Here is a 15946-nt window from a genome sequence, read left to right on the forward strand (position 1 = left end):
GCCCTAGATATTTACACTGGATCTTTGAATGAGTGTGGTTATGTGGTTAAGTTCTCTCTCTCTCTCTCTCTCTCTCTCTCTCTCTCTCTCTCTCTCTCTCTCTCTCTCTCTCTCTCTCTCTCTCTCTCTCTCTCTCTCTCTCTCTCTCTCTCTCTCTCATGGATAATGGTGATGTAATGTATAGGCATGACTCTGCTAGCGTTAGTTTGGAATGGATGTTGTTTTAGTTTTTTCTCATAAATCATATGCACATATATTTTTCATTTGTATCTAATGTCCGAATACATTTCATTTCTGAAGATTATGAATGAATTAGTCCATAAACTGCTTGCCCTCTTTTAGTGATTGAACACAATGTTGTGTAGGCTACTCTATGTTTATCATATATTTTTTGTAAACATTGAAGAAAAATCATACTGGATAGGCCTACAGGATTTTTTTTTACATTTTTAGGAGTAATATACAAAAATATGTTTTACAAAATCGGCCTCCTGGTGGTGCTATAATAAGGCAATATTAAAAGGGTGGCATTTGTTCCTCAAATACTGTGTACCCATAGTGTACCTACCGATTTGCGTGGTGTTTGGACACAATCTGTAGGAGTAATATAAAAAAGTGCCATCCGGCCAACGGTGCCGGAGATTAGCTGTTCACAGACGGACGGACGGACAGGGTGCAAAACAGTCTCTGCCACCTCTTCTGCCTGGCGGAGACAAAAATGATATCTTATTTTGAAGTCTGCCAACCGGATGTTTATTACTTAGTAAGGCTTCTCTTGACGAGCGTGTTAAGATCTGACGGAACAGCGGGTTGTCCTGAGGCTGTTACCTTTCGCAAAGAAGTAACCAGCCAGTGGATTCAGATACAGGTCGAAGGAGGGGAGAAGGAATAGGAAGAGAAGGAACATTCATTGGATTGTTTTAAACTTTAATCCAGGAAAACCTGCCGCGGCCGCAGCGTGTTATTATTGTCTTCTTTTCTCTGGATCTGATTCTCGCTACAAGAAGAAGGTAAGATTTTTCCCTGACTTCCAGTGTTTTGGATTTACTTACACTTTGAGAAACAGCCAAAACCCTAATTAGCTAAAACGTTAGCAACAGTTTAGCTACTCCTGCCTGCCTGCCTGCCTACCTCATGTATACTCCGCAGTACGACGGTGTCGGTCTGTCAAAAGGAACTGAGCTACAAGCTTGTGTAGATCAGTTCAATTTGACAAGTGACATATAAAAAAAAACACCCCTATTTTTTTTCTTCTGAAAGTAATGTTTTACAGTAACTAGTAGTCTTTTCATTAAAGGCACAAGCAGTGCTTCAAACGTAAACAAAATGTTTGTGTAGCAGTGGAGACATTTATTCTGTAGGACAGTGGTTCTCAACCTGTGGATTCGGGCCCCCCAGGGGGGTCCCCACATGATTTTATTTATTTATTTATTTTGTGTGTGGGGGGGGGGGGGCAAGATGACAGTGAAGTGGCAATTTAAGGACTTCTATGACCTTTTTATAGTACCTAAAAAAAAAAATAGGTACTACATTTACTGCATCAAAAGTAATCAACAAACTATACTATAAAAAGTGGTCAAATATTGGCCAAATTGTCAAAAAATATAAGAAAGAGGAAAAAAAAAAAATAGCCGATCTACAAGCTCACTGCCAGGCATTGTGAGCTTATAAATCTTCTATTTTCACAATATTTATCTGTGAAACCGAAAATGTAATGCCTGTTTATTTTGAGGGGTCCCCTCCCCAGTTCAAATATGATTATTTTGGGGGGTCACGGCCTGAGAACCACTGCTGTAGGACACTAGGTGAATGTCTCAGCTCTTGTAGGATGGACAGCAGGTAAATAGTTTGAAAGCTGCATTTGCTGTATTGTGGGGGCTGTTGTAGGATTGTTTACACTAATGTTTGTAAACATTGTAGTAAAAAAGACTGAAATGTATATTTATGATGTGTTCCAAAAACATTATATCAAACTCTTCAAGAATGTATGTATGTGTATGTATGTTTTTTTATGTTCTTGGAATATAGATTTCTACAGTAATTGCTACACATCACCCAACACTTTCCCCTTGAAAATTCCATATAAATGTTACACACTGGATGCAGTGATGCTGTGTGGTTTAGCATAGTCAGAGACAGAGTGAGACATGGCCTATTTGCTCTTATTCAAGGAAAGCTGTGGGGAGAGAGTTGTTTAACTAGGACATACTGTGCTGAACCAAGCTGTTATATTTGGTGTGCTTACACCCAGAGGTCACCATGGACCTCCTGAGGAGTGAGTACTTCTGCTTCAGACCTCTGTGATGTTACATTATCAACCACATTCATTAGATATGTGTGTTTATCAGCCAATTTACCTGTATCACCTGAACCCTCGAAGGTTTCATAGCCATATTTTCTCTCTCTCTCTCTCTCTCTCTCTCTCTCTCTCTCTCTCTCTCTCTCTCTCTAAAAAAGCCTGCAGATATATACGGTATCTAGCACAGACAGATAGATACAGTATGTAGATAATATACACACACATGCATTCTGTATGCATTATAGGTAGTTTATGTACCTTAATGACTATTAACTTGGGGGCAGTTGCTGGCCAACTATTACAATTTTACAGAGGCCAGTGAGTGATTAAAAACTCATCTCTGTATTGTCAAAAAAACAGCTCGAATTCTGCAAAGTGGAGCCATTTCAGAGCTGACACTGAAGAACGACGCCATGGGCCTGACATACCCGCACTTCGATGGAAAACACCTTACAGGCTCATATTGAAAATTGAAAATTCCTTCCGAGGCATTGCTCTCCATTTTGCTGAGGAAGGGAAAAAAAACAACTGTAAGGGTGCATCAGTGAACGCGCTGACGATAGCAGATTCTCTACTACAGATGCCTTATCAAATAGTTCTCGACTTCACAGACACAACTCCTCTCCTGTCACGTCACTCTCTCATGACCTTTCTTTCCCAGAAGCTCTACTCCCATGATCTGTATTTTGTCGGGTGGAAACCTCATATGTCTAAAATTGTTACTTTTCCGGATTAAAAAAATCAAATATAGCAGACTGTCAAGCTCAAAACGTGTCGCTTCGCACTGCGTTTCGAGCTTGCAGATCTGCTATTTTTGATGCTTTTGTGTGACGCTGTAGTATGATTGGGTATAGGGTGAGAATTTACCAGAAAACACAAAAAGTTTAAATGTGGAGATAAGAGGTTTCTGCCCGACAACAACGATATGTTCCTTGTTTTTACAGAGATCTTAAGAAAGCTGGGAAGCAGATAAGAGTTAAGACTCGGCTCTGCTCCTTCAATAAACACCACTGATCTGCCCTTGAGCAAGGCAGTAAACCTTTCCAACTTCTACACTGTAGAAATGTGGTTTATAGTACCCTATATTGGGAAGCACATAGGCCTGTGTGTGTTCAGCAACTCCCCAGCCCACGTTTCTCCAAATAAGAATATTTTTAGGTCAACTTTGAGGTTGAACTAGGTTTTAGTAGTAGCTATTTATCTGGAAGGGAGGAGGGTAGTCTAACTTTAATGTAAACTGGCTAAGTCAACAAGTTTAGGACTGACTGACATTCACTCTCTCTGGCCCAGGCCTGACTTCAGGGAGGTTGTCAGTGATCTTAGGGGGAAGTGTGAAACAGGCAGGGCAGGGTGGGAAACAAACGTTCCCCTACAAGCTCAGTGGATGAGAAGTCCCAAAATCCACTTGATATTTTTGTGTTTGACAAGCCAACATATATTTTTTTAAGAGTTAAAGAAACACCCATATAATGATTATTTACCCACTAAAGTGGCTGGATGATTAAAAAAACAAGTATCCATATCTTTTTTTCCATGCTGAAAAGACAACCTTAAAAGCATTTTTTTTACATATACTTGAGTTTTTGTTCTTGAGTATCATTTCCAAGAGATGGCATAACATAAGAGATAATCTTCTACTGGATTGGTGGTGAATTCGGCTCCATAGACAAGGGTCTTAACCACAACAACATCATCTCTGGGCTTACAGCACAACAAAGCTCTTCAGTGAAGTGTGTATCATCATGACGGATTGTGTTCAACAGTGCATACAGTTTACTTTAGAAGAGGTTACTTATAGATGGATAGATAGCTGATCTGTGTATCTGAGAGTGGAAAGCCTATGGGCAGGTAGGGTTTCTCAGTCGCACGTTCATATAATACAGTAAAGAAAAGATTCAACGGCATTGGAAACTGTATCGGTTTCTTCCGGTGATACTTGCCAAATGAATTTGGACGTCGCAGATGATAGAGTTAACCATTGAAGTGATGATGCCAGTTTGCATCACCAAAATCCTATTCACCGGATTCATTCTACAGTGGTGTATGGCTCTACTGTGTTCACCCACAAACCCTAACCGTTCTCTGATTGGTCAGTAGACCACACCCACTTCAAAGAATGAACATTGAAAATAATTTATGGTGTTGATGATGGTAAGTACCCAAACTACTGCGTGGGAATTGCCCACAGTACAGCTCACTCAGCCTAGTGCAGTCTTTGTCAGTTTGGTCATAAGATTTGATCTTTTACTCCAGTGTTTCATATATGATTGTAGCATGGTCTGCTTGTAAAGGAAAATCATGAAAGATGTAGGCTAGGCTATGTTAAAAGAGGGGATGGTGAAAAAGTGTGGCATGTTTTGGCATTTTTATTTAAAGGGGCTACACCATGAATTTCATTTTTTTTTAGGTTTTTAGTATTTTTTTGGCTCCCCAGTGTCTCTTGTACCCCAATTTTTTTTTTTTTTTTAACATTCAGTCATTCATGCTCATTTCATGGATTTCCTGAATGGGCGTGTCTGAACAGGCCATTTCAGAATGGCAGGGCAAGTGATGTCACTTACCCTGATTTTGCATTGATGATGGCCAGACAGAATTGCTCAGTAGCTCCCCCCTGCCCAATAGGACGTTTTGGTATTGCAGCTGAAAAAGCTTGGAATGACAGACAGTCAGATTGTGAGAAAAAATATCTGGATGTTTTTTAGGCTTACAACCTGTTTAAAACGTATTAGGGGGCAATATTTATATATAATATATTTTTTTTTAATTCATGGTGTAGCCCCTTTAAATTAGGTCTTGTATATGGAGACAGGAAACCAAGGGCAGAGAGAGGAGAGACATATAAGACAAAACAGGGGTCAGCATCAAACGCAGGTCCTCACGCTCAAAAGGAGCATAATGGTCTGTGCACTAACTGGCCTGAGCCACCAGGCATAGTCTTTGATTAAGATAATTAACCATAGAGGTTGAGTGAAGACAGCACAGCACTGGGTATTCCATAATGGCTGCCTAGTGCCTACTAGCCCAGAGTTTGCGGTGCAGCACGTCCAATTATGTTGATGGTGCTTGTAACGAGACTGTTGGTGAGCTGTAAGCATGTGGTTTTAAACAAGGCTATATCACAGTGATGCGGATTGCTGTGTGGTCAGCCTATTCTCAAGAATTCTCCCACTTTGAAGTGGCTTAATTTTTGAGGTATGGTGCAATTATGGATTTTACACACACACACACACACACACACACACACACACACACACACACACACACACACACACACACACACACACACACACACACACACACACACACACACACACACATTGGGAAGGGAAATCTGTATATAGTTTTATATAGTTTGAATCACACCCACTGTAAATATAGCCTCCTCTCCAATGGGTGCAGTGCTTATCTAAAGCAACATCCATGATGACAAATCCAGTGGTTCCAATAATATTTAATTAGAATATTAAAGATTACCACAAGAAACAAGTCACCATTATAGGGCTTCAAATGTACAAAGTGCAGTTCATATACTGCGTGCGCACACACACACACACACACACACACACACACACACACACACACACACACACACACACACACACACACACACACACACACACACACACACGCCTCAGATCTAAGCACCATAGAGATACAAGGAATAGATAGGTTATAAGTGCCTTACGACTGTGTTCAGAGAAATGGGACCGGATGATGCTTATTCTATCATTATGCATCTTATCCAACAAACGTGTCAGAGGCCCCCATGATTTGATGACTTCCTCTCCATGCTTTATGTGGAAGCACAGCATTGCTATGAATGGAAATGTCCGTTATGCATTTATTTTTATGCTTAACACAGTCTGGGAGGCCGTTCTTTGGGGACACTTTGAGGAGGTCCCAGAGTGCCTATATTTAAGTTGGCCTTTGTGTTCTAAAAGTGAATGCACTCACTGGCAGCATTTTTGTACCAGATAATATCTAGACTGGGTTATGCCTGTAGACTGTTGACGTGCAATGCCAACAATAAAAGCCAGTCACCGAAGAAACAACAAAACTTTAAGGCGCCATCTTGCCTAGCACTAGTCCACAACTTCTGAATCTCAAGACAAGAGTGTTAAGGCTCAGAGGCTCAACAGCCTCAGGCTTTGCACTGCTGCAATTCTCCCTCATGCACCTGCACACTATTGCCCACTGGCAAAACATCTGCAATGGTTTCTACCTCTATTCTAATGAGGTGTTTTGGGGAATGTGTCCTAGGTTCTTTCACTCTGTGTTGTAGCCCTATTTTGCGGTGTGTTTAGATAATTAGGAAATCATAAGAGACACAGGAAAATCCAGAGTGTTAATTTAACTCATAGAGTAAATTAACTCTCTGGATTCTACTATGCAGGAGGCTGTGTGGTTCCATAGACAGGGTATACCCGATATACTTACTCTATACTTGGTCCCCTCCTTTTTTCCCTCTACACCAAATCACTATTTAAAAATAATCCCAAGAAGAAGAACAATTAACAATTAAAGGGTTATTTCACTTTTTATGTGGGTCTACTCAGGCTTTAGGGAGCACCCCGGACAGATATTTGATATTAATTTTAAACACCCGTCCTTGGTTCTGGTGACTGATATTGTCCTTCTAATACGTGAGGAGACCGTGTTTTTTCAATTACTTTTTTCATGTATTTTTTACAATTTAATACAAAAAAATATATATGAAAAAAGTAATTGAAAAAACATGTTTCCTCACGTATTAGAAGGACAATATCAGTCACCAGAACCAAAAAACACAGTTCCTCTCTGTAAGACTCTGGTCTGCCATCTAGGGCGGTGACGGTATGATATCTAACTGGGCTGTGGTGTCTATGAAATCTATGAAAAGGTTTCATCTGCAAGTTAACAAAATTATATACAATATGTAGTAGGGGTCCCTGCCTCATCTCTCTCAGCTAAGGGGTCCTAGGCCTGAAGATCTTGGAAGACAGAGAGAAAAGCATGACATTTATTGGCATAAAATGTTTTTGCGACAGTGCCATCAGTCGACGACTAACATTTACCTGCTTGTAAGGGGAAAATGAACCCCTCTTGATTCTTGGATGTGCTATGCGACATGATTGCACCATCATGCTCTTTTTGCCAGTGAAGCTTAAGTGACACTATATTATCGATGATAGCTAAACATTTCATAGTACACCATATGCACTCCTGTAAATTTAGCCAGCAAAAAAAGTACATTGTGGACGGTCATGAGCTAAAGTAACCCTGTATTTATGCATCATATAACCACGGCGGCGGTATAGCGGTAAGGCAGTTATTGTCCCAGCACTACTCTGGTCAGCTTTTGAAACTAAGCTCTAGGCTTAGTAGGCTAGGTTTTACAGTTGGTTTAATAATTGAGCGCATGCTCATTTCTTTACACATTCCATTGAACAAAGCCTCTAAAGGTGTATTTCAGGCGCGCGTGTGTGTGTGTGTGTGTGTGTGTGTGTGTGTGTGTGTGTGTGTGTGTGTGTGTGTGTGTGTGTGTGTGTGTGTGTGTGTGTGTGTGTGTGTGTGTGTGTGTGTGTGTGTGTGTGTGTGTGTGTGTGACATCAGCAGAAAAGTATGTGCGTTTGTTCCATCTCTCAACACAACTGCAGCAGTACTCAGATATTGTTTGGCTGACTCCTATTAGCACTTGTTATTGTTTGCAATCGGAATGGATGGAATGGAAGAGAGGAAGATGCTAAGAGAGAGAGACAAGTCATATCTCCTTCTCTTTAATCTCATCTGCTGCTCAGCCACATTTAAGCCTGGGAGCTCCGCCCAGGATTACTGATCTTCATTTGTTCTGAGTCTGACTGGGTTGAGGGGTTAAGGCAAAGCATGGCTATGTGTCTGACTGTGCATCTGTGTGTTTGTTTGGGTGTGTGCAGTGTTGTAAGAAAGAGTCTCATGTAATGTGTATGGCAGCATGTGTCTCATTCACATCACAGTTTCTGTGTAATCATTAACAGTCTCATTCACTATCTCACACCCTGGTGTGTGTGTGTGTGTGTGTGTGTGTGTGTGTGTGTGTGTGTGTGTGTGTGTGTGTGTGTGTGTGTGTGTGTGTGTGTGTGTGTGTGTGTGTGTGTGTGTGTGTGTGTGTGTGTGTGTGTGTGTGTGTGTGTGTGTGTGTGTGTGTGTGTGTGTGTGTGTGTGTGTGTGTGTGTGTGTAAAAGACAAATGAATTACAGAGAGTGACCATAAAAATCAACTACTCTTCCTAGTTTATATTATTATATTTTATTTTTCAATGTCATTCTGCTTTAAATGCATAAATGTTGCCAAGGGTGGCAGGTGTAACTGAATCAGATGATAGATAAACACAAAATGAATTAAGAAATAATTCTCTCTCTTCAATGAACTTCTGTCCTGACCCCTATGTCTATCTGCTGTCTCCAGCCTTCATCTGGCGAGCCATGCTGACATCTCTGTCTGTCCTGCGGTGAATATCCTTCCAGAGGGGAGAGAGAGACGGTCAGTGGCGTCATGGCGGACCTGCCCATCGCACCGGGCCAGGTCTATATTGAGGTGGAGTATGACTATGAGTACAAGTCCAAAGACCGCCTCATCACCATCCACCAGGGAGACTGCTACATGCTGGTTAAGAAAACTAATGAGGACTGGTGGCAGGTGAGGAAGGAGGAAGGCACGAAGGCCTTCTATGTACCGGCTCAGTATGTCCGAGAGGTCCGCAAAGCCCTCATGCCCCCGCCCAAACCCATCTTCCATCAAGCCACGGCCCCTGAAGGGCCAGGTAACAACGCGGTCCCTGGCCAGCACGCTGGCGGGCAGATATGCCGAGCAAGGCCGGACGACCTGGATCTGCACTCCAACGACAACTTCCAACAACGGCACGAGTCGGCCTTCAGCCGCTCGCCGTCCTCGCCTAACACACCCTCGGCCACCTCCTCTTTCTCAAGCTATCGTCTCAGCCCGTCCAGCCCACACCGCGACTCCAACCACAACCCTGCCGCCAGCAGCCCCACCGAGCACGACCGAGTCCTGGCTGAGATCTTGGTCCAAGGTGGTCAGAAGGGAAGCGGTGATGGTGGAAGATGTAACACCCTGCCCCGGAACCGCGCACGTTCTCCGGACCTGGTGAGGGCCCCGCTGGACGTGGACAATGCCCAAGAGCTCTGCGACTCGGCTGGGGAGAGCTCGGAGAGACGTACCAACGACTCGGAGTCTGGAGACGAACTGAGCTGCAGCTCCACAGAACAGCTTGAGGTAAGGAGCCGGGGCTGATGTCATGTTGCAGTGATTCTGGATCTATGAGGCTGTATGTCTGTATGTATGTCACTCTGTCCACAATGAGCCTGATTTGTGGGTCTGATCCTGATTTCAGAGAGTCCTAGGCCACAAGTTACTGAATATTTGACAGATTTTAGAAAATATTTAAAAGGTAAAAAATCGGGACACAAACGGTAATTGTGTACCGTGGCTACATAATTGCTGATACCCCAAAATAGTCAAACAAAAGCTGATCTATTGGTCTGGCTGGTCAGGCTCTACAATACACTTTATCATCATCAAATCAGAAACTTCATAACTCAATATCTGACTATGTGGTGGTCAAAGTTCAAAGGTCAAGTGAGTCAATTATTGATTAACACATTGTCAACCTTTGAATAATTCATCATATGAAGGATTGATGAATTATTGCTATGATGACTGATTGCATTTAGAACAGAATGATGTCTTCTGGCTCAACTATACATCGCTAGATTGCCCTTTTTTTGTTTGTTGTGTTGCACTACCAAAGTCAGTTGTCTGGGTAACTTTTCTTCTCCCTAATTAAAAAAACAAACAAGAAATCATGTTATTTTCCTTCCATGGCTCTAATATAACCCTCCTATACAGACTTGCACACACATCATTCTCTCATACTGAAAGAGAGACAATAGACAAAATATTAATGTGACAGTGGTAGAAAGTGCTGCGAGTACGACAGAAAGTGCTGCTACTGTATATTCAACATTCAGGAGGACTTGCAGCTACTTTTTGAATTAGTCAGGCAGCGCTGTTCATTAGTCCATTAGGTGGACAATGGTCTGGGTGGGAGGATGGATGCCTGGGTGGACGACTGGTGGGGGGTGTTTGTCCCTGAGATCATTAGCTCAGCCTGTTGGCTAAACAAAAGCCAGCTAGAGCCCAAAAACTGGGTTGGCGTGTGACGCTAAGCCCAGTCTACTTGTCTTTGTGTGGGAGTCCATATGAGAGGAGTGGAGATGTACTGGTGGAGAAGTATGTACGTATGGCACATTCACACAACCTCCACTACATTGTGACCTGCTTTAGCCCTATTTAGACGATGTAGAACTCCTTAAACTTAGAAGATCTGGGTGTTACTAAAAGTTCAACTCGGTCTGCACTCAGTTGAACTCTGTCACTTCCACATACTGTAGTTCAGATGGTATTTTATGTTACGTTACGTGTTAAAAGAACAAAAATCTGCACACACAGTACAATATTTTATTAGAAGTTATTAGAGTTAAAACACTTGATGTTGTTTCAACCCAGCTTTTTAAGATGTGCATGTGACTATGAGTAAAAATGTTATGTCAAGTAACCCTAGAACATGTGCCTAAGCAGTGCTGTGCTGCGGTCTCAAAGGGGAAGCTCGCAACCGCTGTTTCATGACGTTAAGCTCTAGTAAAGGTGAACACATTCAATTTAAACATAGAACCATATTATTACAGTGCTCCAGTCCAGAGTAGAGTTCCTTCCTTCCTTTACAGGTGGCCATTGAAATTGTGGCCTGGAGAAAGGTCAGCGTTGGGTGTATCAACAGGCAGCTGCTGTCTACACCACAGTAAAACACTGCTGCTAGATCGCTCGTTTGAGCTAAAGTCCAGCCTGTAGTCCTGTAAGGTTCCTATTACTAGTAGGCAGGGGTCCTCTAGAAGCATATGTTGGTTGTACATATGTGTGCGTGCGTGCGTGTAGGTGAAACCTCCCCAGTTTCAATGGGCAGCTTGTTTTGTTTGTTTTTCCTCTGCTTTGACAGCATGCTGCTGGTGATTCCAGCTCAAGTGTCAATCAACACTTTACTGCTTTAGTTTCTACTGGCCCCGCCCACCTCTGTTTTCGATTCTCTTCTCTTCTCAAAATAATGTAGCCTGGAGAAAAGGTGACATCACTATCATGTCCAATATTAAACTTGCAGTGCCATGATTTTTGTACTTTCTGTTTGTCATTTGTCTAGGGAATCCACATTACTCCTGCCCAATGTGGTTAAAATGTGCAAGGATGTCTTGCCTGTGTATTTTAGCTTTTAGCTTCTCTGGCAAATGGGTGAATAGGAACACTTTGCACTCCTGACATACAGTATCAGCACCATGCACCTCCCATCACATTGACTTAATTTCAAATTGTATCGCTCAGAAAAACAATTGGCACACCTGATGTAAATGCATCTCAACAACAAGGAATTATTATAGTATGTATTAGTGAATGTGAAAAAAATAGCTATTTTTGCAGCTAATGTCTGGACTTAATTACACCGGCATTGTTGTGAAGCAGCCGGTTTTACTAATAGGAGAAGTTATAATAAAAAGATTGCTATTTCCGTTTCACAAAGGAGACAGACGGTAGGGAGAGAAGTGCTTTGGTGAGACTACAAGTGGGCAGTGAAAAAGTAAAAGCCAGTTTTTGTTATGAGCTGTTGTATGTTTGTTGTTCGTTGTTTTTGATGTAAAGCTTCCTTGGGTTCATGAAAGGCGCTATATAAATTCAAGCTATTATTATTATGTGTCCACAGAAAAAACGATAATGATGATCATTATTTAGGAGAAAATAGACCTGTGGCACTCTAACTTTGAAATGTGTTCCATAAATACCATGATATGACCATAAAGCACCAGCACCAGAAGATGGAATGGCATGAATACATACATAACCACAGCAGTGCAGAGGGTCTTAAGTACATTGACTACAGCAGTGATGAGGGTCTTGAATGCATGACCACGGCAGTGGTGAGGGTCTTGAATACATTACCAGAGAAGTGATGAAGGCCTGGTTCTGCCTTTGTTATGTCCAGCTTTCAGGCAATTTCTACTCACTTAAGCTCTGTACACTACCTCTGATAAGTCACTAAGTCAGTCATTCACTCTGCCAGTCAGTCAGTCAGTGAGTCTTTGAAGAACTCGCTGCATTAGCCCATTCAAACCAGGAACGCATCTGTGTAACCACTTAATCTATATTTTATACTTTGGCTATTAAAAAATAGCAGATATACAAGCTCATAGCGTGGCACAGAGTGCCGCGCTATGAACTTTTCTGGGGGTCATATGGGCCTAATTTTGGGGGTTCTTGCATGAAAAAGTTTGAGTACCACTGACATACTGTAGCAACAATAGTTTTTCAGAAAACTGTCACCCTGCGTTTTAACAGCGGGCAACTCTCGGGCGATGCCGGGCAACATCGCCCAAAATATAATGAAAGTCTATGAGAGCCGGCGATCGGGCGAAGTGGGCGGGGGGGCGATGAAAGATGGATTTTCTTTATCTTTTTGGGCGATATCGCCCGGCATCGCCCAGAGTTGCCCGCTGTTAAAACGCACCGTTAGGATTTAGAAGACATTTGTAGAATCGGTCTCAGGTCTAAATGGGTTAGAGTTGGGCTCATTCTCTTATCTGCAAACGATGGCCTACTTAGTCACCAGTCTTCCAGCCTTTCTACTTCCAGCCATCCTTCTCTTGCCTGCCTCCTATCCCGGTCCTCAGATGGGGAGAAAGGCTGAAGCCTCCCCCAGCTCCTCAGGACTTTGAATTGATACAGTGTGTGGGTTTTGAAAGATCGGTAGCTGCTGGAACAGTGGGTCTCAACTGGATTCATGCTGAATCTGACCTGAATATTGTGCTTCAAATGAACTTAACCCATTCAATCCGGGAGCGCATTTTCGGTGTCATTTTAGATTTTTAGCTTTAACCATTATTATATACTTTGGGCTATTCAAAAATCTCATAGCGCGGCCGAGTGCCACGCTATGAGCTTCTGATCTGCAATTTCTTTTGAAAATATATGTATTTTTTTAAAGGGAACATTTTTAACTCAAATCTTTGCTTCTGGGGATTCTACAAATGTATTCTAAATCCTAACAAAAAAAAACGTATGTTGCTATAATATCAGTGGTTCTCAAACTTTTTCATGTCAAGGACCACCCTTATGTATTTGTCGCGGACCCCCCCCCCCCCTCCCTCCCCCCATATCAAAATATTTTGTTCCAGGGACCCCCCGAAGCAAAGATTTGAGTTAAGAATGTATATATATATATATATATATATGTTCAAAGATGAGCTTGTACAGTATATGTGTTATTTTTGAATATCCAAATAAATCTAAAGTGACACAGATGCGTTCCCGGATTGAATAGGTTAAGTAAAAAATAGCATGGGATCCTCTTATTAACATTTATCATATACTGGGGGGCTGGGCCCGGACCCACGGGTTGAGAACGACTGATTTAAAACTCTCCATTTGTATCTGTTGGATTGTGACGGATACCTCATCAGAGTAGACACGACATTCTCCAGGCCCTGATATTGATTTTCATGAACCCTCCTTCAGATGAACGATCTGGCTCTGAAATCAGTGGATCGTCCGTCCTTCCCTGGGCAATAGAGTGTCACACCGGTTATAGTCACCTACGGAGACAGATGTTTATTCCCTCCAGTCGCTTCATTTAATGACTCTGCTCACACCGTCCCTGTGTACTATAATTTTCTGCTCCAGTGCACCTCGTTATTGCCCCCCCACTCCTGTACTATTTTCCAATGCTGCTGGCCAGAGGCCCTAAGATCACATCCAGTGAGAATTAAGAACCAGTCAGTAGTGGTGTTTCTCTAGATGAACTAACTCCTCGCAGGGTATGTTGTGAGCTCATTTTAGTTTCAAACAAATTCTCAGATGGGTAAAGTTCAACTTAAGCTGATGATTTTGCTTCTGTGCACAATATTTACACAATTAGACAATTTTGTGTGAGCACATTTGTTGCACGAATAGAACTTTTTCTTTTGTCACTTAGAATTGTATTCCTTTTTTGTACACACATACATACAACACACAATCAAAAAACAAACAATAAAAAGGAAAAAAATAAAAACAAAACATGCACAGCACAGAAATTAGAAAACAAAACAAAAAAAAACATTGAAAAGTTCTCCACATATTTGTCCAATCTTTTTCTGTAATTTTTATATTGACGAATAGAACATTTTATCACAAAGGACAATTCACACACAGGAATCTGACTTGTTCCATTGATGCACAAGTGTTGACACCTTAGACGTTCATCTTTGGCTTTCATAATAAGTTAATAACACAGTTTAGAAGGACAGGACTGAACTTACACTCAGTGCCATAGAGTAGTGCAAGACACACAACGATTATAGTACAGGTAGCTATATCAGTGTCTTGCCATTAAACCATATATCAGTGTCTTTGTCTTGTAAAGCTACGATAAACCATGAACCACAAGCGCTTTGATCACGAGTACAGTAATTGCACACAGTGCAGGAACATTATTGGTGGCTTGAGTTCTGCACAGATACAGGGACAACAGTACAGTTCCTCACATCCAGTGTGGTGGGACGGTGAAAGACATAGGACAGACAGACAATGGACCTTCTGTGTGGGCACACATTCACAGAGAGGAAGCATCAAGAAGAGATGTTGTTGACCTCCAGCTCTGGTTGAAGAGTGTATTGATTGTCCCAGCTCAAGGCTATAGATTACATATAGTATAGGCTCTCCTCTCCTCTGTTCTCCTCCACTCCTCTCCTCTGTGTAGTCTTCCATTAACCTGGAACTTTTACTCTGCTAACACAGTGTGTGAGTCAGCAGGAACATTGCTCCATCTCTCTCGATGTTTCCCCTCAGTATGTCTTATCTCTTTCCATCATTTGTCACCCCTCTTTTCCTTCTCTTGCTTCAATTATCCTATCTCTCTCTCTCTCTCATTCTCAGGGTAAATATCAGCCAATCAATTGCCCCCTCCCCATCCTTCTTCCTGTAATCAAATGGGAGCATTGATTGGAGGAAGGAAGCACTTCCTTATTTGTTTGATTATATAATGTATAGTACACATTGCGCGCATGTTTTATTGCACTCTTCTTATCTCTTTTCCACTCTGCACCTGTCACTCGCCATACAGTATATTCTCACTCTCACACCTTGTTTGACATGTTCAGCATCACCTCTCTCTCTTGTTTTAAAGCAGCCTGTTATTTATATCACATGTTGGCAGAGCGCCATATTGGTTGTCCGTTGTAGATGCTAGAACTGGATTAAATAGAACCTTAAGTACCCTTTAACTATGGGAACTTTAATTTGTCATGGCCTCATTATCATGTAAGTTAACTTTCAACAGTGCCAAGATAATAATAATTATTGTTATTATGAATTATTTCATTTAATTCATGCATTCATTATATATAGTAGTATGTGCGCACAGTGCTACGGTAGATAGAATAGTATTTGCTCATTGTATAGTAGTATATAGAATAGTACAGGCGAGAGAGGGTTCCAGGGGGTCCCCAGCAAAATTAGTTAATATAGCATCAAAATCTGTTTAACCACTTTAAACCTATATACATCGGCTATTTTCCAAATAATCATGAAAAT

The 15946-nt window shown here is 41.8% G+C and overlaps 1 protein-coding gene across 2 annotated transcripts in view; it reads left to right on the top strand.

Moving 5' to 3' along the window:
* Nucleotides 1–809: 809 nt before the first annotated feature.
* The window catches only part of LOC311045248 (rho GTPase-activating protein 12-like), a 52953-nt gene continuing 37816 nt past the window's right edge, over nucleotides 810–15946 (top strand). For both annotated transcript variants that reach the window (XM_084057046.1, XM_084057047.1), the window contains exons 1-2: nucleotides 810–1010; nucleotides 8723–9550. In XM_084057046.1, coding sequence (XP_083913172.1) covers nucleotides 8810–9550 — 741 coding nt within the window. In that variant the 5' untranslated portion in view covers nucleotides 810–1010; nucleotides 8723–8809. The remainder of the gene's footprint in view (nucleotides 1011–8722; nucleotides 9551–15946) is intronic.

This window comes from Gymnoscopelus microlampas (assembly GCF_963454915.1).
Source record: "Gymnoscopelus microlampas genome assembly, chromosome: 5".
NCBI classification, from domain to species: Eukaryota; Metazoa; Chordata; class Actinopteri; order Myctophiformes; family Myctophidae; genus Gymnoscopelus; species Gymnoscopelus microlampas.